The 24,124-nt window shown below is 43.2% G+C and overlaps 2 protein-coding genes across 13 annotated transcripts in view; one reads left to right on the top strand and one right to left on the bottom strand.

Moving 5' to 3' along the window:
• The window catches only part of YARS1 (tyrosyl-tRNA synthetase 1), a 28,789-nt gene extending 6,198 nt beyond the window's left edge, over nucleotides 1-22,591 (bottom strand). The window contains exons 1-8 of one of the 5 annotated variants that reach the window (XM_082411369.1): nucleotides 22,362-22,591; nucleotides 18,998-19,144; nucleotides 18,686-18,861; nucleotides 11,715-11,844; nucleotides 9,091-9,171; nucleotides 5,188-5,280; nucleotides 2,561-2,696; nucleotides 2,000-2,085 (exon numbers count right to left, since the gene is read on the bottom strand). In XM_082411369.1, coding sequence (XP_082267495.1) covers nucleotides 2,000-2,085; nucleotides 2,561-2,696; nucleotides 5,188-5,280; nucleotides 9,091-9,171; nucleotides 11,715-11,844; nucleotides 18,686-18,861; nucleotides 18,998-19,144; nucleotides 22,362-22,418 — 906 coding nt within the window. In that variant the 5' untranslated portion in view covers nucleotides 22,419-22,591. Of the gene's footprint in view, nucleotides 1-1,999; nucleotides 2,086-2,560; nucleotides 2,697-5,187; nucleotides 5,281-9,090; nucleotides 9,172-11,714; nucleotides 11,845-18,685; nucleotides 18,862-18,997; nucleotides 19,205-22,212 lie in introns of all 5 variants that reach the window. The other 4 variants (XM_082411373.1, XM_082411371.1, XM_082411370.1 and 1 more) reach the window with 4 other exon arrangements.
• A 142-nt stretch (nucleotides 22,592-22,733) lies between these two features.
• Nucleotides 22,734-24,124, top strand: part of S100PBP (S100P binding protein) — a 30,485-nt gene continuing 29,094 nt past the window's right edge. For 3 of the 8 annotated variants that reach the window (XR_014250471.1, XM_082411668.1, XM_082411669.1), the window contains exon 1: nucleotides 22,748-22,870. The gene's annotated coding sequence lies outside the window, so the exon portion shown is untranslated. The other 5 variants (XM_082411670.1, XM_082411663.1, XM_082411667.1 and 2 more) reach the window with 5 other exon arrangements.

Below are 24,124 nucleotides of genomic sequence, written 5' to 3'. Positions count from 1 at the left end.
AGGCATGCTTCTCATTGCGGTGGCTTCTCTTGTTGTGGAGAGTGGGCTCTAGGTGTGAGGGCTTCAATAGTTGTGGCATGCGGGGTCAGTAGTTGTGGCGCACGGGCTTAGTTGCTCCGCGGCATGTGGGATCTTCCCAGACCAGGGCTTGAACCCGTGTCCCCTGAACTGGCGGGAGGATTCTTAACCACTGTGCCACCCAGAGAAGTCCCGAATGTTTCATTTTTAGTAGAAAAGCTTTAGACCTGCACTGTCCAATATGGTAGCCACAAGCCTCATGTGCACATTTAAATGTAAGTTAAAATTCAGTTCCTCAGTTTACTGGTCACATTGTGAGGTTCAACAGACGCATGTGGCCAGTGGCGACTGTGTTAGTACAGATAGAACATGTCCACCATCACAGAAAGTGCTGCTGGTTACGCTGTCAAGCTCTGTCTTCAGAAGCGTTTCTTCTATTCCGTCTCATCAGTCCCACAAAGGACTGTTCACAGGGTTGAGGAGTGGGGTGTGGCTTCTGTGGCCTGCCTCAGATGGCAGACAGAAGGGTTTCAGAGCAATAGCTGCCAAATGTCCAAAAAATGGGCCTTAAGGGCCCTCAGACTTCAGAGGTCATTGAGTCTTTTCTTCCATTTGATGCTCAAACCCTCACACAACCTTGCCTCCAGTGGTCCTCTGGCCTCTGCCTGAACACCTCAGTGATGGGGAATGCAAGGTCAGGCCAGGCAGCCCTGCCCATCACCACACCATTGAGGCCACTAGAAAGTTCTTCAAGCCTAAACAAGCCTCCCTGTGGTCCCCACCCGCAGCCCCAGTTCAGCCGTCTGGTGCCACAAGAAGGAACCTCACCCCTCGCCCAGGAGAGCCCTTCCTGTGTTCAAGGATGGGTGAACACATACTTGCTTCCCAGCTCAACACGCCCAGTTCTTTCAGCTGTGCTTTGTGACACAGTTTGCAGTCTGTTCCCTATCATGGCATCCTTCCTCTCCCCACCAACACACCCCAGATTGTCAAATAAACCTCACACAATTGAAGTCCAGGGCTGAATGCACAATCCCAAAGGTACTCAGAACAATGTAGAACTGAATGGACGATCAACTCCCTGGTTCCAGACTCTACATTTCTGATGACTGAGGCCAAGACCTCATGAACATTTCTGACAGCCCTGTCACATTGACGATTCAGCCCAAATTCAGTCAGTCAAGACCCCGCCTTTCATTCCCCATACACACTGTCATCACACCTTCCCTTCATGATCTGGCCCTGCCTCCCTCTCTCACAGTGCCCCCCATCACCTTGCAGACTCTAGTCAGACGAAAGCACTTGTGATTCCTTAGATACCACGCTGTTTTCATCTTACCACATCTGTGCACAATGCATTCCCTCACAGGTTTCCTCATGAACTCCTAATCCTCAAGTGAAACCGTGTTTGGATGTTGTCCCCTCCACAAAGCTTTCCCAGCCAGCCAGGTAATCACTTCCTCCTGTTCTATTTCTGGACCATGTATGCTTGGTACAGTAACCAGTAAATGATTATTTATTCACATGTCTGCCTCTCCTATGGACTATGAGCTTCATGAGGGTTTATCATCTTTGTAATGCCAGCCCCTAGTATGGTGCCAAACACACGCGCACCTAGTGAGTCTTTTGTTAAATTGTTTGTCAAAATGAATAGTATTCTCTATTGTTCTTTTATAGTTGTGTCTCTTTTCTGAACCTCGATTTTGTACCTGTCCCTGAAATGCTTCATCTTGCTGAGTTTGTCGGTCCTTCATTTCCAGGTTAAGTCCTTTGGAGTGTGATTAGGACACCAATATATTAGCTTTGTGCCATTTGCTAATCTAATCCATGAACCACGTGAATCTAAGCCATTAATACAAAATATATGGCCCCAAGAGCATGATGACAGAGCCCTGTGGCACGTAACAAGAAACCTGGCGAGGCCACATGGAGAGGTTTGTCAGAATGAGTTCAGTGGGGATTACTCCTCCTCTGGTATTACCTCATCAGCAAAGTCCTTTTCCAGGTCCAAGTAAGCTGTGTAGGTTTTGTTTCCACCCCATTTTTCATCTCGAAGGATCACGAACTCTATAAGAAAAAGGATCCATGCCAACAAACTCACTGATAATGGCAAGTCAGCATTCCTGGCCCAAAGGTATGGGTACCTGTAGTTTCTGCCATATATTTTGAACTTCATCATATGGCATTTTATTGTTTTTAAATCGCATGAGTGGCAATGTTGGATACCCAGCTAGCATCCAAGCTCGGGGGAACGATCGTGTCTTACATCTCTTTTGTATTCCTCTAGTCCACTTGCCTGACCCCTTCATTTCTACCACCCCTGCCCACCCTGACACCCCACTTAGAACCTACCATGTTAACAAACACACAGACAACTCAACGATATCCCCACTCCAATCACACATTAATATATGAGAAATCAGAGCAGAGAATCGGGGAAGCCAGCCCCTGGAGGAAGACTGTGACAAACCACAAGTATGATCACAGCACTGGTTTTGCTATTTCAGCCTGGCCTCCGAGAAGAAAACAGGCAGTATCTTACCAGACTTGAGGGGAAAGAGGACATGCTTGATGAAGGACAGAACGCCGTTGTTCTCCACGTTCCCTGGCTCACAGAAGGCCTTCTTCAGTTTTTTCTTCACATCCTCTTTCCGATCCAAGAGATCTATCTTGGACTCCTAGAAGCCAGGGAGGAGAGGAGGACCTCTTGTGGTTGAAAATGAGAATATGCTCAACTAATCTGTATTTTAATTTTTTTGGACAAAGATTTAAACATTAAATGACTTTAACAGAAGCAGAATTAATCGGAGTGAAGGACCACTCACAATACTAAATAAAAATACTTTAATTTTTCTCTGTTCTTCCCAGGTCTTATTTGCAGCATATGGAATCGTTACAAATTTGTAGCTGGAGAATAAACCTCCTGTGTTTTTTTACTTGAGACTGTATCATAAGTACTTTTGAGTGGTTACCTAGTCTTTGCTTTTAATTCTTATGCTGTATTATATTCTCAATTATTAGTGACAACATAATTTATTTAGCAATTTCTAAACTGTTAGATTATGTTCTCATTTTTACAAACTATATACAATGCTACGATGAACATCTTTGCAGAGGTCCTTTTGCCTTCTCTAGGATTATAGCTACCAAAAACTGCTAGGCCCCAAGCTGTTTTCTGACAGGCATATATCAAGTGACATTGCCATCAGCAGTGTGTCAGAATACTTGTTTCACAGCCATCACCAACACCAGGTATTAGGTATTATCTAGAGCCATTTGTCCGTTTTAGGGTAACAGGCTTTGTTTCTTATTTTGGAGTGAGTGAACTCAACGCTCATTTGTGTCCAGTGGTTACCAAGCTCTGGTCAACATATGACTGTATGTGAATCACCTGCGGTGCTTAAAATAACATAAGTTACCGGCTCCACCCAAACCTAATGAATCAAAATTTCTTGGGGTTGGCCCAGGCATTTGTATTTTAAAAAGCTCTGCACGTGATTCTGCTGCAGTCACATTTAGGAACTGCTGCTGGCACTGATTTCCAGGATGAAGATATGGTGAACGTTACCAAATAGGGTGAGTGATAGACTTTGTCAGAGAAACAACTGACACATAGGACATTTTAATGAGAGAAGAAGGAACGAGTCTATTCCTTTAAAAATAACAATAACAGTTTCTATGCCTATATTTAGCAATCCATGATCAGACAAAGATCTAGAAATCAGACTTAAAGCACTAGATGAGTGTCCCAAAATAACTCCAATCAGGATCAACCAGTAAGCTTTGAAAGAAAATACAGATTCCTGAGTTGTTCCCCAGAACCACTTTATCAGAATCTCTAAGGACAGGACCTTAATCAACTCTCTCTCTCTCTCTTTTTTAAAAGTCCCCTAGCTGATTCTGAAGATCAGCCATGTTTGGGAACTCAGAACCCAACCTTTCACATCTTTGAGTTCCACTAATTCTTCTATTCTGTGCCTTAGTGATCAGAACAAAACTGCACTTTCCCCAAGCAGGACTTTTAAATGTTAAAAGACATCATATTTATCAAAACCATTACATTAAACATCACCCTAAGAATCAAGATGCTAACTGGTGTCAACAAGGACATACTGTATAGCACAGGGAACTCTACCCAATATTCTGTAATAATCTATATGGGAAAAGAATTTGAAAAAGAATGGATATATGTATATGTATAGTTGAATCACTTTGCTGTACACCTGAAACTAACACAACATTGTAAATCAACTATACTCTAATATAAAATAAAAATTAAGTTAAAAAAAAAAGATGCTCGGGACTTTCCTGGTGGCGCAGTGGTTAAAACTCTGAGCTCCCAATGCAGGGGGCCTGGGTTTGATCCCCAGTCAGGGAACTATATACCACATGCATGCTGCAACTAAGAGTTCACATGCCACAACTAAGGAGCCGGTGAGCCACAACTAAGGAGCCTGCCGGCTGCAACTAAGACCCAGCGCAACCAAATAAATAAATAAAATATTTAAAAAAAAGATGCTAATTGGTGAAATGCAACCACAGCCTTCTCATTAATAAGGCTGACTTTTATCACAGTTCTACGGGTGAACAAATTACTTTTGCTTGTACATTTTTTTAAAAAATTTATTTTTGGCTGCGTTGGGTCTTTGTTGCTGTGCGGGGGTTTTCTCTAGTTGTGGCGAGTGGGGGGCTACTCTTTGTTGCGGTGCATGGGCTTCTCACTGCAGTGGCTTCTCTTGCTGCAGAGCATGGGCTCTAGGAGCGTGGGCTTCAGTAGTTGGGGCGCACGGGCTCTAGAGCGCAGGCTCAGTAGTTGTGGCACACGGGCTTAGCTGCTCCGCGGCACGTAGGATCTTCCCGGACCAGGGCTTGAACCCATGTCCCCTGCATTGGCAGGCAGACTCTTAACCACTGCGCCACCAGGGAAGTTCCTTTGCTTGTACTTTTTATCAGCAGTGGTAAAACTTAAAATTATGATTGGATCTCATCAGGACTGCTCCCTGGGTCCTTCAATACTCAAGAACCACTGGAATTAATTACATAACTTAATATTTCTTATAGCTCAGATATTTGAGAATTTTAGTTAGCCAGGTTACTGTTCTTTCTAGTCCTCAATTTCTTCATCTCTTGCTGAAGATTTCTCGACTCAAGTCAGAGCTGGCAACCTACCTCTTCTGAAGAGCTCATTTTGCTGCCAGTTAATCCTGGAACCATAGGATTCATCAGGTGGACCCGTTTTGAGTAGCCAAGTGCAGGGAGGTACTAGGGGGTTAGAAAGAAACACACGAAAGCAGATATTAGTATAAATTCCTCCTCAGTGCCCCGATCTCATCTAATCTGGCCTGCCACATAACAGTTTGATATATTCCTGCCAATCTTTTTTTTCTACTGAATATATAACTTTTCAGTGGTGATCATAATATTAACAAGGGTTTTTTTTTCCTACTGTTTTTCTATTCATATTACATTGTGAGGCTACTGGACTTACCCTACCACCATAAACAACTCTAAAAGCTGGAAATATAGAAATATTCCATTTCTATAAGCTGCAAATAACCAGACATTTGCAGACATTAGACAGCAACAAGTGTAGGGGTACAAATCTTGAGAGAAGGGAGCTAGATGACCCCACATCCACCCTGGCTTTCTCCTTGAGGGCATTTTTTTCAAACTGAGTGCTGGGAAAAAGAGACCAAGCAGAGAGCAGCAGTCTGACTAAGCAGAGGAGATAGAGACTGGAATTCAGGGCTACCAGGAGGCTAGGATTTGGGGAGGGTTCCAGAGAGAAGGGAGCCCCTTCCAAAAATCTAGGTCAAAGTTCTCCGTTGCTTTCTTGATTGACTCATAGCTGTGCGTTCATTCGGAGAGACAGCAGGAAGCCCAGCAGAGAACAGGCTCTGGGAGGCTGGAGACCTGAACAAATTTTAGGGGCTCCACAGTGCTGGGGGGACAGAAGTTGAAGTTTAGGTCCAATCAAAGCAGAGAGGGCTTTGTGAATACCATGAGATTTCAGTTTGAGACCCCAGAAAGGCCACATACTAAGATAAGGTTCATATTATAGGAGTAAGAGCAAACTGAAATAGACCTATTCTATCAAAGCCTAAAACCCACCCCTGACAGAATCAAGGTGATAAGTCAGTAATTAAACAGAAAACATGCACTTTATAAATATAATTCAGAGCCTCTACAGCATATCTCTGGTGTTTCTGATATACTAAAAAGTACTAGAAATGGGAAGCAGGAAAAAAATGACTGATAGTCAAGAGGAAACAGTCAATAAAAGCAGACACAGAAACAGTCCAGATACTGGAATAAGGAGATCAGGATGTCAAAATAACTATGATTGGTGTGTTAAAGGAAACAGAGGAAAAGATGGACAAAATGGATAAAAGATGGAGAACTATAAAAGAGAATTGGAATATATAAAAAAGAATCAAATGGAAGTTCTAAAATGGCACAGTACAATACTGGATGGATTTAACAGAAGACAGGATTAATGAACATGAAGAAAAATCAATAGACAATAACCAAACTAAAGCTCAGAGGGAAACAACAGAACAGGCTATGAGACATGTGGGACATGATCTAGAGGTCTAATCTGTGTAAAATTAGGGTCTCAAGAGGAGAGAGAGAAGAGGACAGAAACAATATTTAAAGGAAATAGTAGGGGACAATTTTCCAAATGTGATGAAAATATCAACCCATAGACTCAAGAAGCTCAGCAAAATCCAAGCAGGATAAATACAAAGAAAACTAAAGCTAAAAACACCATTGTCAAATTGCTAAAAATCACAGGCAGAGAAAACCTTAAAAGCAACCAGAGAAAAGATATACTATCTGCAAAGGAGAAACAATGATACTTACAGGTGACTTTCTAATGGAAACTATAAAAGCCAGAGGCAACAGGACAACTCCTTAAAATGCTAAAAGAAAATAATTGCAAACCTAGAATTTTATACCCATTGAAAGCCAAGGGAAAAAAAAAACAAAAACAAAAAAGAAAGCAAAGGAAAGATGTCCTCAGACAAAAGAAAGCCGAAAGAACTCATTACCAAGAGACCTGCATTGCAAACACAAAACACAAAGGGGTCTTTAGGCCAAAGGAAAATTATCCCAGAGGGAAGCACAGAGGCACAGAACCGCAGGAAGAAATCAAGAGTATCAGAAAGGGTAAGTGGGGATAAATATACATGAAAATTGACTGTTTAAAAAGCAATTATAATCAAGTCTTTGGGATTTAAAATATATGTAAAAATGAAATATATGACAACAGCACAAAGGGCAGGAGGGCGTTAAATGGGGTAAAACTGTTGTAGGTTCTTGCATTGTTGGGAAGTGGTAAAAATATCTAACAAACTGTAATAGATTATAAAGACAGATGTTGTAATCTGTAGGGCAGGGCTGGGCAAAACTTTTCTGTAAAAGGCCAGATAATAAATATTATAGGCTCTGTGGGCCACATGTGGTCTCCACTGCATATTTGTTTTCACTTTTTTTAATAGCCCTTAAAAAGCATAAAAAACATTCTTAGAGCTTCTGAGTCATACAAAAACAGGCCATAGGCCATATCTTTGCTAGAATAATAAAAGGTTCAACTAAAAAGTTAATAGAGGAGATAAAATGGAATAAGAAATACTTGAATAATAATAAAAATACATGGACTGTAAACATTTTCCCATTTATTAAATATATCCAAAAACCATTTTGAAATATTATATGATATCCCACTGTGAGGGGACTTCCCTGGTGGCGCGGTGGTTAAGAATCCTCCTGCCAATGCAGGGGACACGGGTTCGAGCCCTGGTCTGGGAAGATCCCACGTGCCGTGGACAACTAAGTCCATGTGCCACAACTACTGAGCCTGCACTCTAGAGCCCATGAGCCACAACTACTGAGCCCGTGAGCCACAACTACTGAAGCCCGTGTGCCTAGAGCCCGTGCTCCGCAACGAGAAGGCACCGCAATGAGAAGCCCGCGCACTGCAACGAAGAGTAGCCCCTGCTCGCCACTAGAGAAAGCCGGCGCACAGCAACGAAGACCCAACGCAGCCAAAAATAAATAAATGAATAAATAAATAAATTAATTAATTAAAAAAAAATCCCACTGTGAGGACTTATCATAATGTATTTAACCAATCCCTTGCCACTGAATGTAAGTTTATTTCCTAGATTTTGATTTAATTTGATAACATAACAAATACTTTTATATGTAAGTCAAGCTGCACTTTAAATTTTTTTAAATTAAAAAAATTAAATAATTTTTTAAAATTCTGGCTGCGCCACATGGCTTGCGGGATCTCAGTTTCCCCACCAGGGATTGAACCTGGGCCACGGCAGTGAAAGTGCCGAATACTAACCACTAGACCACCAGGGAACTCCCAAGTTGTACTTTTAAAATTATATCTTGAGGACACATTTGTATAATTATTAGGACAAAGGGTAGAAACATTTTAGAGTCATCAAATCACCCATCAGGAATTTACGTTTTTACTAGCAGTGTTTTCTCTACTCCCTTACCAATACGAGGTTTTGAGAAGCTTTCAAAAATACCAACCACTTCTCAATAGCCCCTTTCAACTTACTCAAGTTCTTTCCCAGAAAAGAAGTATTATGGGTTTGTGCTAATTTCCTCTTTTAAACCCTGTTAAACCTCATCTCAGAGATGAGTCATTTATTTAAGATCCAGAACAATATGGACCAAATGGTCTGGGAAAGAACAGTAGTTCTGACTGGTGTTGCCTCTCCCTGGAAACTGAGCTATTAGGAAAGAAGCAAAAAAGAAGAAAAAAAAAAAAGAAGCAAATCCAACAGCTCTGGGGGCAGCTTCCTGGTGGCGGCAGCAAGAGCACAGGCTTTTGAGCCAGACAGATCTGAATGCTAATTCCTGCTCAGTCACTAACTGTGTGATACTGGACAGCTTTCTTACTCTCTCTACCCTCAGCTTTCTCATCTGCAAAACAGGAGAACAATACCTACCATACCATATGATTGCTGGCACTGGCACATTCAAGAAACTTTAATGCACACCTCTGCGGGTCAAAAGAAAAAAAGATAGGAAAAAGAGGACACTAACCTTCTCCGCAAAGGTGAAAATCTTTCTCTGGTCAACTCCTCCAAATTGGGCATCTACTTTCAAATACTCTTCATCCAAGGCCTGTGGAAAGAAACACATGAGCATAAACTCCTACTGTATTTCCTCTGTATGGGTCTAAGAAATCAGAAACTTTTGAAAACCACTAAAATTTTCCAAAGGTAGAACCAGGAAGCAAATAAGCAGCACTCAGCCTTCCTGTTGGCTTCAAGAGCTAGATACACATTTGCTGAGTGCCTGCAGTGAACAGTACTCGATGTAGATGTCATGGGGTAAAAAAATAAGAAGAGTCTCTGCTCTCAGGAAGCTCACTATCCAGTGAGGAAGGGAGAGAGGACATATCACAGTCATGTCAAAGGTATCCAATGAATAAGGCAGCCTGTGACAAGTGTCAAATAACTGGCATAAGAAGGAAGTCCTGTGAGAGCTCAGAAAAAAGGGGCAAGACTGAACTAGTATAAACAAACAGTTACTATCACTTATTAGATGTCAGGCCTACTGCCAGTCCTGTGGATGCAGAGATGAATCAGACCCAGATTCTGCCTTCAAGAAGCCAATTAACTAGCTGGGGAGAGAGACGCGTGAATACGTAATTTCTATACAGCATGCCAAGGGCTAACTTACATGTTCATTTAAGGAACATGCTAACACGAAGAAAGAAATTATTATCTCTGTTCAGACTGGTGGTGGTGAAGGCTTCCTAGAATCAGATTGTGGGCTGAGCTTGGTTTTGAAGAATATACAGATGTTTTTCACCATGCAGAGGAAACAGAATGTGAGAGGGCACAGAGGTGTGAAGTGTTTAGGCAAATTATGAGTGATTCAGTCTGCAAAAGCACAAACTCCAAGGGGTGTGGGAAATGGTGAGTGATGAGGTTAGAAAAGTTGGTAAAGGGCTTCCCTGGTGGCACAGTGGTTAAGAATCCACCTACCAATGCAGGGGACATGCGTTCGAGCCCTGGTCCGGGAAGATCCCACATGCTGCGGAGCAACTAAGCCCGTGCTCCACAACTACTGAGCCTGCACTCTAGAACCCGTGAGCCAAAACAACTGAGCTCGAGTGCCACAACTACTGAAGCCTGCGCGCCTAGAGCCTGTGCTCTGCAACAAGAAAAGCCACCGCAATGAAGAGTAGCCCCAGCTCACCGCAACTAGAGAAAGCCCGCACAATGAAGACCCAACGCAGCCAAAAAATAAATAAATTAATTAATTAAAAAAAAAAAAAGAAAAGAAAAGTTGGTAAGGACCCTGAATGTCATGTGAGGGTGCCTAGCAACATCCTGGCCAGTGAATGATTTTAAGGAGGGAAGAAACATGATTCACGCACTGCAGAAAAATCACACCAGTGAGACGGCAGAGTGTGGAGTGGTGGCCTGAGGACTAGAGATAAAGAAAACGGCCGGAAGGCTGCTGTGAGAGGCCAGGTGAGAAATAACGATGAACCAAGTCGGTGAGGATGTAGAGCAAAAATGAATTTAAGAGATTTTTAAGAAATAGAACTGATAACGTTTAGTGTCCGATCGGATTCAGGGGGAGAGGAAGAGAAGGTGAGCAAGCAGTTAGAATGTGAGAACAGCACTGTCCAACAGCATGTTCTGTGAGGATGAATACGTTCCATATCTGTGCTGTCCAACAGGTTAGCCTCTAGCCACACGTGGCTTGTGAGCAAACTGAAATAACAGCCAGTGTGACTGGAGAACTAAAAATTTTAATTTTAATTACTTCAATAGCCACAGATGACTATGACAAGAGGCTACCATAGTGGACACTGTTGTAGATCTAGAGTGCCTGACCAAGGGAAGACTTGATTTTCTTTTCTCTCTTTCAAGTTTTTTAAAAAAATTTTTTAAATTAAATGAATTTTTTATTAAAGTTTAGTTGATTTACAATGTGTGTTAGTTTCTGGTGTATAGCAAAGTGATTCAGTTTTTTATATATGTATATAAAAAAATATATAGTCTACATATGTATATAATATATATTATGTACATATATTCTTTTACAGATCCTTTTCCGTTATAATTTATTATAAGATATTGAATCTGGTTCTCTGTGCTATACAGTAGGACCTTGTTTATTTTATATACAGTAGTTTGTATGACTTGATTTTCTTATATCAAACATTAGAGAAATATACAAAGGAAAAGCTAAGTCTACCGACATTTTCATCCTACCTTCCTGAGCTAATAACCAGTATCAATAGCTTGGCTTGAATTTTTCCATGCTTTCTCCATGCTCATACAAATATGCACACACAGGAAATATGATGTGCTTGTTTTGCTTAATGGGAAATAAGATCATGCTTAAAATTTATTTTCACTTATCACTCTGAAATTAATGTTCTTCAATTAAGGGACCATGATTACCCATAAAGAAGACCTGTGAGATGAGCAGTGTTTTAAAGGACAGACAGGTAGGGGAAGAAGTCAAACAGTGGTCCAGGAAGCCTGGGGGAGGGGCAGTGGGGGGAAGGAAGACAGGAAGGAAGGCCTATGGCAAGGTGAAGGAACAGCCAGTATATGGGTCTGCCTGGGGCTGAAAGAGAGGTTTGTGACCAGTAGTTAGAGCAGAAAAGGTCATCGGGCAACTCCATCCCTCCCAGGTACCTGCAGCCCTGGGTACAGCAGGCCACTCAGCAGAGGATGCTCCACCTGCTTCACCACCTCAGCTCCCGCTTTCTTGGCATCGTGCTGTGTGACCACAGAGGAGAGGCGATACACATCTAGCGTGTACTCTCTGAGAAGAGACAAGAGGGGACAACTGTAAGACGGGGCCCAGGCCTCAGTTTAATCCTAAAGTGCGGTGTTAATTTACTCTCCCGATCTTAAGACATTCAGAGAGCACACTGCCTGGTAATTTCTAAAACGTGAGCAGTCCATCCTCTCCTTTAAAATATGACTTTATCGGGACTTCGCTGGTGGTCCAGTGGTTAAGACTCCGAGCTTCCACTGCAGGGGGCCTGGGTTTGATCCCTGGTTGGCGAACTAAGGTCCCGCATGCCATGTGGCACAGCCAGAAAAAAGGATGTTCTTTTAAAAAATAAATACTACTTTTTTTGTTTGTCCTTTTTGAAGATGGCTTTAATTAATCTTTTTCTTTGCTTATCTCTTGAAATAGGGCTTCTCTGCCATTCCCCTCTACTCTCTTCTTTTGGAATGCCTATTAAATAAACATCAGAATTTCTCAGTCTATCTTCCTTGTCTTTTTTATTTCTTTTAACTTAAACACATGTAAGGAATAATGAACAATATTAAGAATAGACTACCCATCACTCAGTTTAAGGGACCTATCACTTGTAAAGCTCCTGTGCACCCCTCCACGATCCCACTTCTTCCTTCTCCAGAGTAACCAACCACAAGCCTGAACTTTTGTATTTCTTTCCTGTTTTATACTATGTTTGTATCTCTAAACAATGTGCTATAAATATTCTCATATGTGTATCCTGGTATACATGTGCAAGTTCCTTTATATATGCTTAGGAGTAGAATTTCTTGATCATAGGGAATTTGCATCTTGAACTTCAGTTCAAGATAATGTCAAACTATTTTACAGAGTGGCTTTTAATCAATTTTATTACTTAATACTCTATTTTAAATTTTGCCAATTTGGTAAGCAGGAATGGTTTCTCACTGTAATTTTAACCTATATTTCTTTGAATAATAACCAAGGGGGTTAAGCATTTTTCCAAAAATGTACTGGGTGTTTGGTTTCTTCTGTGAAATGCCTACTTAAGTTTTTCCTACTGGATTGATTCATTTTTGACAACTGATTTTGCAGTTTTTCACATATAATACTGGACATTACTCCTTTGTCAGTTATATATGTTATAAATATCTTCTCCCAGTTGGTGGCTTGTCTTTTTACTTTATCTTACTTTTGATGTACTGAAGGTCTTAACTGTAATGAAGGTAAATTCATCAATCTTTTCCTGTGATTTGTGCTTTTGGTGTGTCTGGTTTAATTTTCCCTGACCTGCAATCATAGGACAGCTTTATACATTGTCTTTTATATGTTTTATAGTTTGGCCTTTACAATTAAATTTTTAATCTACTTGGAATGAAGGGATCATCTTTTTCCCTATGTGTATAACCAATTGTCTCTGCACCATTTTTTCTTAAAAAGTTTATTCTTGCTCTGCTGACCTGCAATGCCAGCTCTGGCATATATCAGGTTTCCATATTAGTGAGGACCTATTTCTGAACTCTTTATTCTGTTCCAGTAGTTAATTCTCTATTCTCATGCTATATAAATGAAAAGGACTTGGTATCTAGAACACACAAGGAACTCCTAAAAAAAAAAAAGTTAAAAAACGGGCCAAAACACTTGCATAGATACTTGATTAACAGAAAAGGAAACACAAATAGCCAACAAAAACATGAAAATAATTTTTTTCAATAAATATTTTCAGATATTTTACCACTACACTTGCATGGTAGTTTGGGTGGGTACAGATTTTTAGGTTGGAAATTCCTCTCCTTCAGAATTTTAAAGGTTTTGCTTCATCCCCTTTTAGCTTTCACTGTTCCTTTGGAGAAACACAAAACCATTATGATTCCTGACATTTTGTATGTGATTTCTTTTGTCCCTTTGGAAGTTTGTATAATACTTTTTTTTGTCCCCAGTGCTTTAAAATGTCAAGATAATGCATTTTATTTATTTATTTATTTATTTTTCATGCGGGATCTTAGTTCGCAGATCAGGGATTGAACCTGTGTCCCCTGCAGTGGAAGCGCAGTCTTAACTACTGGACTGCCAGGGAAGTCCCAAGACAGTGTACTTTAGTGTGGGTTTATTTTCATTCATTGTATTAGGCACTCGACAGGCCCTTTCAATCTGGAAACTCATGTCCTTTAATTGTCCTTAAATTAGTACTTCATTTCCTTCCCTCTGACTCTTTGTTCTCTTTTCTGGAACACTTATTACTCAAATATTGGACCTTTTGGCCTAGTACTCTAGTTTTATCTTTTGCTTTTTTTTCCCCCATTGTGGTCTGCGAGGCCACAAAAATCAAAATTCAAGCACATACAATTCAACGAGCTCCCTCAAGGTACATATAGTCTTCAGTGTTCTTCTTGTATTTTACAGATTCTAAGACACACTTTTTTAAACATTGAGCATCTCTGAAATCTAGGTGACTTTTTAAAATAAAGGTATGTCATAGATTAATTAGCAATATTTTTTGTTGTTGTTGTTTTTATTTTTTCGGCTGTGCCACATGGCATGTGGAATCTTAGTTCCCTGACAGGGATTGAACCTGTGCCCCCTGCAGTGGAAGTGCAGAGTCTTAACTGCTAGACTGCCAGGGAAGTCCCTAATTAGCAGTATTTTTTAAAGCATCTTAGATTAATTGAAATACAAATCTCTTTGTATTTCCACTTTCACTTGGTTTCTGGCCACTGAGTATTCTTTTTTTAAAAAAAAATAATAAATACACAAATTTATTTATTTATTTATTTTTGGCCGAGTTGGGTCTTTGTTGCTGCACACAGGCTTTCTCTAGTTGCAGCGAGTGGGGGTTACTCTTCATTGCGGTGAGCAGGCTTCTCGTTGTGGTGGCTTCTCTTGTTGTGGAGCACAGGCTCTAGGCGCGTGGGCTTCAGTAGCTGTAGCACGCGGGCTCAGTAGTTGTGGCTCGCGGGCTCTAGAGTGCAGGCTCAGTAGTTGTGGCGCACGGGCTTAGTTGCTCCGTGGCATGTGGAATCTTCCCGGACCAGGGCTTGAACCCGTGTCCCCTGCATTGGCAGGCGGATTCTTAACCACTGCGCCACCAGGGAAGCCCACGCTTACAGTTTTTTTGTCCATCTCTCTGGGCTGTATTCTGGGTGAATTTCTTAGTAGAGGCAGACCTCGTTTTATTGCACTTCACTTTATTGTGCCTTGCAGATACTGTGTTTATTAAAAATTGAAGGTTTGTGGCAAACTTTCCTTGCATCAAGCAAGTCTATCGGTGCCATTTTTCCAACAGTGTTTGCTCACTTCATGTCTCTGTGTCGCATTTTGGTAACTCTTAAATATTTCAAACTTTTTCATTATTATTATATTTGTTACGGTGATCTGTGATCAGTGATCTTTCATATTGCAGGCATACCTTGGGGATATCGTGGGTTCAGTTCCAGACGATTGCAAGGAAATGAATATTGCAATAAAGTGAGTCACACAAATTTTCGGTTTCCCAGTGCATATACAAGTTACGTTTACACTATACTGCAGTCTATTAAGTTTGCAATAGCATTATGCCTAAAAAAATGTACATACCTTAATTAATAAATGTTAAAAAACACTAACCATCATCTGAGCCTTCAACAAGCTGAAATTTTTTGCCATAGTGACATCAATAGGGGTTTTGCGAGCTTCAGACTTCATGAGGTTTAAGGAAAGAAGCCATCTCCATAACATAAAAGTGCAAGGTGAAGAAGCAGGTGCTGATGTAGAAGCTATAGCAAGTCACCTGGAAGATCTAGCTAAAATAATTAATGAAGGTGGCTCCACTAAACAACAGATTTTCAATGAAGACGAAACCACCTTATATTGGAAGAAGATGTCATCTAGAAATTTCATAGCAAGAAAGAAGTCAGTGCCTGGCTTCAAGCTTCAAGGACAGGCTGTTAGGGGCAAATATAGCTGGTAACTTTAACTTGAAGCCAATGCTCATTCATCATTCCAAAAATCCTAGGGCTCTTAAGAATTATGCTAAATCTACTCTGCCTGTGATGTATACATGGAACAACAAAGCCTAGGTGACAGCACATTTGTTTATAATATGGTTTACTGAATATTTTAAGCCCACTGTTGAGACCTACTACTCAGAAAAAGTTTCTTTTCAAAACATTACTGCTCATTGACAATGCATCTGGTCACCCAAGAGCTCTGATAGAGATGCACAATGAGATTAATGTTGTTTTCATGCCTGTTAACACAACATCCATCCTGCAGCCTGTGGATCAAAGAGTAATTTCAACTTCCAAGTGTCATTATTTTAGAAATACATTTCGTAAGGCTATAGCTGCCATAGACAGTTATTCCTCTGATGGATCTGGGAAAAGTAAATTGAAAACCTTCTGGAAAGGATTCACCATTCTAGATGTCATTAAAAACATTTGTGATTCATGGGAAGGAGTCAAAATATCAACATGATCAGGATTTGGAAGAAGTTGATTCCAACCTTCAGAGGTGAAATTGAGGGGTTCAGAACTTCAGTGCAGGAAGTAACTGCAGATGTGGTGGAAACAGCAAGAGAACTAGAACTACAAGTGGAGCCTGAATTGCTGCAATTTCATGATAAAACTTAAACAGATGAGGAGTTGCTTCTCAGGGATGAGCAGAGAAAGTGGTTTCTTGATATGGAAACTACTCCTGGTGAAGTTGCTATGAAGTGTAGAGAACAAACATATGGACACCAAGGGGGGAAAGTGGTGCGGGGGGAGGTGGTGGTGGGATGCACTGGGAGATTGGGATTGACATGTATACACTGATATGTATAAAATGGATAACTAATAAGAACCTGCTGTATAAAAAAATAAATAAAATAAAATTCAAAAAAAAAAGATGCTATGAAGACTGTTGAAATGACAACAAAAGACTTAGAAGATTATATAAACTTAGTTGATAAAGCACTGGCAGGGTTTGAGAGGACTGACTCCAATTTTCAAAGAAGTTCTACTGAGGGTAAAATGCTATGAAAATGTATTGCAAGTTATAGAGAAATTGTTTGTGAAAGAGTCAATCGATGTGACAAACTCCACTGTTGTCTTATTTTAAGAAATTGCCACGGCCACCCCAACCTTCAATAACCATCACCCTGATCAGTCAGCAGTTATCAACACTGAGGCAAGACCCTCCAGCAGCAAAAAGATTATGACTTGCTGAAGGCTCAGATGATGGTCAGCATTTTCTTAACAACAAAGTGGTTTTTTAAAATTTTATTTATCTTATTTTATTTTTTAAATTTTTTGGCTGTGTTGTCTCCGTTGCTGTGCACGGGCTTTCTCTAGTTGCGGTGAGCCGGGGCTACTTTTCGTTGCGGTGTGCGGGCTTCTCACTGTTGTGGCTTCTCTTGTTGCAGAGCATGGGCTCTAGGTGCACAGGCTTCAGTAGTTGTGGCACGTGGGCTCAGTAGTTGTGGCTTGCGGGCTCTAGGGCTCAGGCTCAGTAGTTGTGGTGCATGGGCTTAGTTGCTCCACAGCATGTGGGATCTTCCCAGGCCAGGGCTCGAACCCATGTCCCTTGCATTGGCAGGCGAATTCTTAACCACTGTGCCACCAGGGAAGCCCCAACAAAGTGTTTTTATTTTTTAATTAATTTTTTTTTTTAGATTTATTTCATTTTTGGCTGCGTTGGGTCTTTGTTGCTGCATGCGGGCTTTTCTCTAATTGCGGCAAGTGGGGGCCACTCTTCATTGCGGTGCATGGGCTTCTCACTGCAGTGGCTTCTCTTTTGCGGAGCACAGGCTCTTCGTGCGCGGGCTCAGTAGTTGTGGCTCGTGGGCTCTAGAGTGCAGGCTCAGTAGTTGTGGCGCATGGGCTTAGTTGCTCCATGGCAGGTGGGATCTTCCCGGACCAGGGCTCAAACTCGTGTCCCCTACATTGGCAGGTGGATTCCCAACCACTATGCCAAAAGGGAAGCCCATGACAAAGTATTTTTAAATTAAGGCACGCACATTTTTTTTAGACATAATGCTACTGCACACTTAACAGACCATGGTATAGTGTAAACATAACTTTTTTTTTTTTTAAACATAACTTTTATATGCACTGGGAAATCAAAATATTCATGTGACCCCCCTTTATTGTGATATGTACTTTATTGAGGTGGTTTAGAACCAAACCTGCAATATCTCTGAGGTATATGCTTTATTTAAAACTCTAAATGTCCAACAGTGGGGAATGTAAAGAAAATTAAGTTAGATGAAGTAAAAAGAGAAATCAACTTGCAAGCAAGATCTGGGTTCACATCATCAGTCCTTTTACTTATTAGCTGCATGAACTTGGGAAAGTTAAATCTGAATCTATTTCCTTATCTGTGAAATAGGATAGAACAATGCTTACCTTAAAAAGTTGTTCTAAGGGTTTAAATGCAAAAGTGACCATTAGAGTGATACATGGCTTATTTGAGAGGTTAAAAAAATTAAAGAATGTGGAAACTATGAGGCAGCGGCCAGGGGATAGGGGGAGTGGGTGGCAGTTACTTAGGAAACTATAGATTAAAAAATTAGGGCATAAAATTATATGTATGTTAATGTTACAAATATGAAGTTTTCTTTCACATTTCTTTTATCATTATTTGCTGAGGCTGGAAGGAGAAAGTGAGGCTGAGTTTTTCACCACTCTCCCATATGCTGTGAAGTCTGCAAGGCCAAGGACTTTGTTGTGGTTACACTTATATTTCCAGCAAATAGTATGGTACCTAGGTATTTACTAGTCAGTAGGTTTTTGATGGATGAATTAAAAGGACAAAGTGTATACAATTTTTAATGGTTCTTAACAGGTAGAGCCCAACAGCTTCTAATCCTTGACCCCCCAGGCCTGTAACTAGCTAGAAGCACCAGAGCCACAAGGAGGGTGGATGATTGAGCACTTACTTGCTGAGCTGGTAATCAGTGCCTTTGATGAACTTGAGCTTCTCCAAGGGTACCCCAATGCTCTCCAGCATTGCCTTGATCACATTCTCATAATAGCTGGTTCGGAGTTCTAGAAGTTCCCATGGGGCCTTCATGTTATCCAGGTACGCGTGAAGATCCGCAAACAGAATCGTTACCTGGGCATAAGAGATAAGGGGCCATGAAAATGTGAATTTGTCCAAGTACCTCCAAACAAGTGAGGTAAGTCTTGTTAAGTCTCTCTTTTGGCCGTTGCCCAAAGGCAACTGCTTGCTTTATAACATTAGTTCTTACCTCACATCCTGCTTTCAGGAAGTCCGCGATCTTAGACATAGGCACAAAGTAAGCCACGTGTGGCTTGCCTGTGGTTGCTGTCCCCCAGTAAACTTTAAGTTCCCGCTCCTTCAGTATCTCCTTCACCTTCTCTTCCCCTAGAACCTCCTGTTGTGGAAGCAGAAGAGCTGGTTTAATGCCAGTGCCCCACCTTGCTCATCCTTTACCCTGTGACAAGGAAAACAAAGGTATATTTCACTGAGGGTCCAGGCTCAGAGCCAGCAGGGAGGTCTAGCCAGGCTCTCAGTGCTGAGTGAGAGCCAAATAAAGCCGGTGCTGTTGCCAGTACCACTCCAGTGCAGAGACACTGACGTTAGGGGAATGGAGCACGTCTCTAACCGTATCTTCCCCTCTGTCAGCTCATGCTCCTTCCTTTCACAGCCAACTTCTTGAAAGGTGTCTCTCCTCCTGCTCTCCATTTCTTATCTCCCCTTCTAGTCTGAATTCCATACAGCATCACACCACTGAAAATGCTCTTGCTAAGATCACAGATGGCCTCCGTGTTGCTAAATTCAGTGAATACTTTTTAGTCCTCACTCCCCCCGAAACAATCTCCTCTTTTGGTTTTCTCTATTTTACTGTCTTAGTTTTCCTCCTACTTTTCTGGCTGCTGGGACTCAGATTTCTTTGCAGCTGTTCTTCTTCCTGATCATTTAAATAATAGCAATCCTTGGGGCCCTATCTCTTCTCTTCTTACTCTACATTCTCCCTAACTGATCCTCTTCAGTTGCTTCAATTACTACTTATGAGCTAGTAACTACCAGATCTCCTGCTCACACCTATATACATGTACTTGTTATCAACCCAGTTAATTCAAACACAACATGTTCAAAATTAAACTCATGCTTTCACCTTCTTACCTCACTCCCCAACCATCTTTTTCACTTAGTTTCACCCCAGGGCAATAACTGGTACTATCATTCACTGAGTTGCATAAGTTACTCTGAAACAGCTCTTAAGTCCTCCTACTTCTTTCCGCCTCTACACCACCAACCTAGTCTTGGCCATCATTAGAGATCACACCAAGACAACCGTAATAGCCTCTTAACAGGTCTCCCACATCTACTCTTGTTCTCTCCAATCCATGTCCCAAAAGGAAGCCAGAGAGGTCTTTAAAAACCAAAATTTGATTAACTCATTCACCTATTTAAATACTTTAATAATAATTTCCTTTTGCCCTAAGACAATATTGGAAAAATCCTAATAGGCTAGTATGCTGCTGATAAGAGCTTTTAGTGTTTCTTCAGGTGACAGTTTGTGGGGGGCTGTTGGAAGCCATGAAAGACAAAAATTGTTTTGCTGGTTTGAATCAGCTATTAGTAGGATTTGTTAAAATCTTGTGTTCCAAGCCAGCTGGAGGCTGATCCTCTGAACCCCTGACTATTTGGATACTTGGAGAGTTTTCACTACTCAAGGAAAGGTCATATCACTTACCCTTTAAAACCCGAGTAAATCAATGCCACTAGCTCTGTGTGTCATTTCTTCCCAACCTCTCTTTATTTTATGGAGAGAGATTAGGAAACAAAGGATCTGGCTAAGGGGAAGCATGCAAGAATCTCTGGTTAAGATCAAATTATGAGTGAAAATAACCCAAATGTCCATCAACTGACAAATGCAGAAACAAAATGTAGTATATTCATATAATGGAATATTATTCAGCCATCATAAGGAATAGAGTTCTGATAAGTGCAACAACATGGATGAAACTTGAAAACATTATGCTAAGTGAAAGAAGCCAGACACAAAAGGCCACATATTATGATTCCATTTATATGAAATGTTTAGAACAGGTAAATTAGAGACAGAAAGCAGATTCGTGTTTCCCTAGGGCTGGGGAGATGGGAGGAATGGGCAGTGATTGCTAATGGGTACAGGTTATTTTTGATGATGAAAACGTTCTGGAATTAAATAATGGTGATAATTGAACAACCTTGTTCCTACATCAAAACCCACTGAATTGCACACTTTAAAAGGGTGGATTTTATGATATGTTAATTGTATCTCATAAAAAGAGAAAAAGAAGCTGTGGCCCAACCAGTGTAACCACTGCCCTTTCTAAAACCCCAATTTTTTTTTTGTTTTGTTTTAAATTTATTTATTTATTTATTTATTTTTGGGTGTGTCGGGTCTTCGTTTCTGTGCGAGGGCTTTCTCTAGTTGTGGCAAGTGGGGGCCGCTCTTCATCGCGGTGCGCGGGCCTCTCACTGTCGCGGCCTCTTGTTGCGGAGCACAGGCTCCAGACGCGCAGGCTCAGTAGTGGTGGCTCACGGGCCCATTTGCTCCGCGGCATGTGGGATCTTCCCAGACCACGGCTGGAACCCGTGTGCCCTGCATTGGCAGGCAGATTCTCAACCACTGCGCTACCAGGGAAGCCCCTAAAAGCCCAATGTTAAACATAGCTTACAAGGCCCTCATGACCTGCTCCCTGCTTATGCCTCCTAAACAAACAAGTAAAATGTATAGGATGTCAGATGGTGGTAAGTTCTATGGAGAAACAACAACAACAAAAGGCAGAGCAAGGGATGTGGCAGTTCTGGTGGCAGGGGTTTGTTATTTAAATAAAGTGGCCAAGAAAGGCCTTCCAGACAGTGTGACAGTAGAGGCCTGAAAGAGTCAAGGGAATGAGCAATATTTCCTAAGTGCTTGATCTGCATTTTGCTTCCTTTACTCCAGCCAAGTTAGCCCTCTCTCTGAACCACAGGGTTCTTTCTCCCCTCTGGATCTTGACCTGGATTCCTTCTACCTGACACGTTTTTAGCCCCCATTATTCTAGTTAACTTCTACTCCTGCAGTGCCTGGAACCAGCACGAACATATGTGGAGTGAAGAAGTGATCCGCATCCTTCAGGGCGCAGTTTAGAGGTCACTTCCTCAGCTTTCCCTGACACTCCCCCCGGCCCTCCCCCGTAACTTCCTTTCAAGAAAGATCTCCGCGTAAAGTACCTTCCAGTACTCGTTTAGAATGTAATTAAGTGTTTGGATTATGGGTCATTTTAAACGTCTGATTTCCTCCAGACATGCTCTGGGAGGGCAGGGTCCTGACGTATCCCCCAGCGCCTAGCACCGCGCCTGGCACATAATAGGGTGGGTGGGGTGGGAGCCCTGGATTCGAAGCCTGGCTCAACACAAGTAACTGCACATAGGAGGTGAGCCTACTGTGATTTCTGCGGTACTGACCGACGGGCAGGAGGACTGCAATCTCTCTCAGAGCGGCCTCGGCGCGGAGTCCCCGGCCCCACACACTTATGAGCCCGTAGCGGGGCTCAGGATCACTGGACCTCCGGCCCCCAGTCCCCAACGGCGCACTTCCAACCCCGAGGCCCAACCTGCAGGTTCCGGGTGATAAGGTGCAGCTTCTCTTCAGGGCTCAGAGCGTCCCCCATGGCTCTGTCCCCTCCGTCTCCCGCGCTCACCCCAGCACTCTCGCCCCTTTCTCAGTCGCCGCCGCCGCCGCGTGCAGGGAACTGTCACGCTGGTCCAGTTAGGTTGCATCAGCTGAACTCGTCGCTCGGCTTGCTCGGCCTGGACCCTTGTCCTCCTACCAGCAGCCAGGAAAGAGTCAGGAGCAGCGAAGAGTCGAGCGGGTCGATGAGACGAACAGGGGTGGAGCCAGTAGGTGGGGTAAGCGGTGCGGAGGGCGGGGTTGCGGCGCCTGCGCGGGGCGCAACCTTTTGAGAGGCGGGGCGGTTTCCTGCCAATCACTGCCTGTTTGCCCTCCCCCTGGCGCTGGTCCGGCAGCCTCGGGGTGGGGGAGGTCGGGGAGGGGGCGATAAGATGGCGCAGGGGGCGGAGTGAGGTGCAGTCGTTCACCTAGGCTTGGGCCCGGCTTCTGGAGGTGAACAGCCGAGGGACGAGGGGGGGGGTCGGCGTTCCTCGGCTGGGAGGGGGATGGGGGCGCCTGTTGCTTCTCCAGAGGGCCGCGCAAGCCGTCCGCCCCGTTGAGGGGTTGAGAGGCCCTCACCCTGGCGGGAGAAGGGCTCGTTCTCGTTTCTGAGGTGATGGCGGCGGGGGGCGGGGGGAGTGTCTCTGCCCCCCACCTCCACGTCGGCGGGCGATAGATGCCCCTCACCCTGCCGAGGCAAAGGGAGGCCGTCTGGTTACCCGAGAGGGGGAGTGAGGTCCGTTCTCCCTACCCAGTGGGGCTGGGGGGGGCTGGAGGTGGAGGTGGAGGGAGTGCCTCTGCCCTCTACCCCACGGGGCCGGGAGGGTGTCGGTAGGCAGAAGATTGCGGACTTTACGGCCGCGCCTTGCGAGCGGCGGGGTGGGGGGTGGAGAGGCTGAGCCGCCCCAGGGGGGAGCAGAGGCCCGGGTCCAGCTGAGGTGTGGGGTGGGCAGTCATCCGCAGGGTGAGGGTGCACTGCGCTGGCCTGCTGGCGGGCCGCTTTCGCTCCTGCTGGGGGAGGGGTGGGCAGCAAGCCCCGCGCTTCTCCCGCCTTTCGCGGGAGGCGGGAACTCTTGGTCTTTTGGGAGGAGGGGAGCCGGAGGAGGGAAGTGCGAAGGCCCTGCCCCGAGGGCGATGCCGTGTCGCGGCTGTAGCGCTTCTGAGGGAGAGCTGGGGGCGGCCAAGCCGTATCCTAAGAAGGGTGAACTGCGATCCCCCTTCCTCCTAGCGCTCGAGGACTGGAGGCGGCACCGGTTCCTTCCTGGGCTGGAGGGCGGGCAGTTGGCACTGCAGGGTGGGCCCCGGAGAGGAAGTGATTGAGTTGCCTACCTGCTGCCCCAACCTGACCTCCAGTTTCCTGTGGATTTGTTAGAGGCTTCAAGCTTTAGCAAACCTGTCTAAATCATTTCAAAGACATTTTTCTTTTTAAAAAGAAACCTGTTGCTGCAGCTGGGAAGTATTTGGTCTCTATGCCCATGTGGGAGGAAAGTCCTGGCACCCTCATCTAAGCGAAACGTTACCTCAAGCAGAGATTTCCAGCCCTGGGTCGTTTTTCTGTCCTGTAGTGTTTACAGCAAAGGGCGTTGCAGAATTCTTACAGATAATTTCAGTTCAGTTTGATTTGGATTAAACTTTACGGCCGTTTTATGGAGTGATAAAGCCTACTGAGTGCCTTTAGTGCTGTATGTCTCACATGTATTGCATGTA

This window comes from Balaenoptera physalus, assembly GCF_965194825.1.
Source record: "Balaenoptera physalus genome assembly, chromosome: 1".
In the NCBI taxonomy this organism is placed as follows: Eukaryota; Metazoa; Chordata; class Mammalia; order Artiodactyla; family Balaenopteridae; genus Balaenoptera; species Balaenoptera physalus.
Note: the sequence above shows the minus strand (reverse complement) of the source record. Positions and strands in the feature narration are given on the sequence as shown.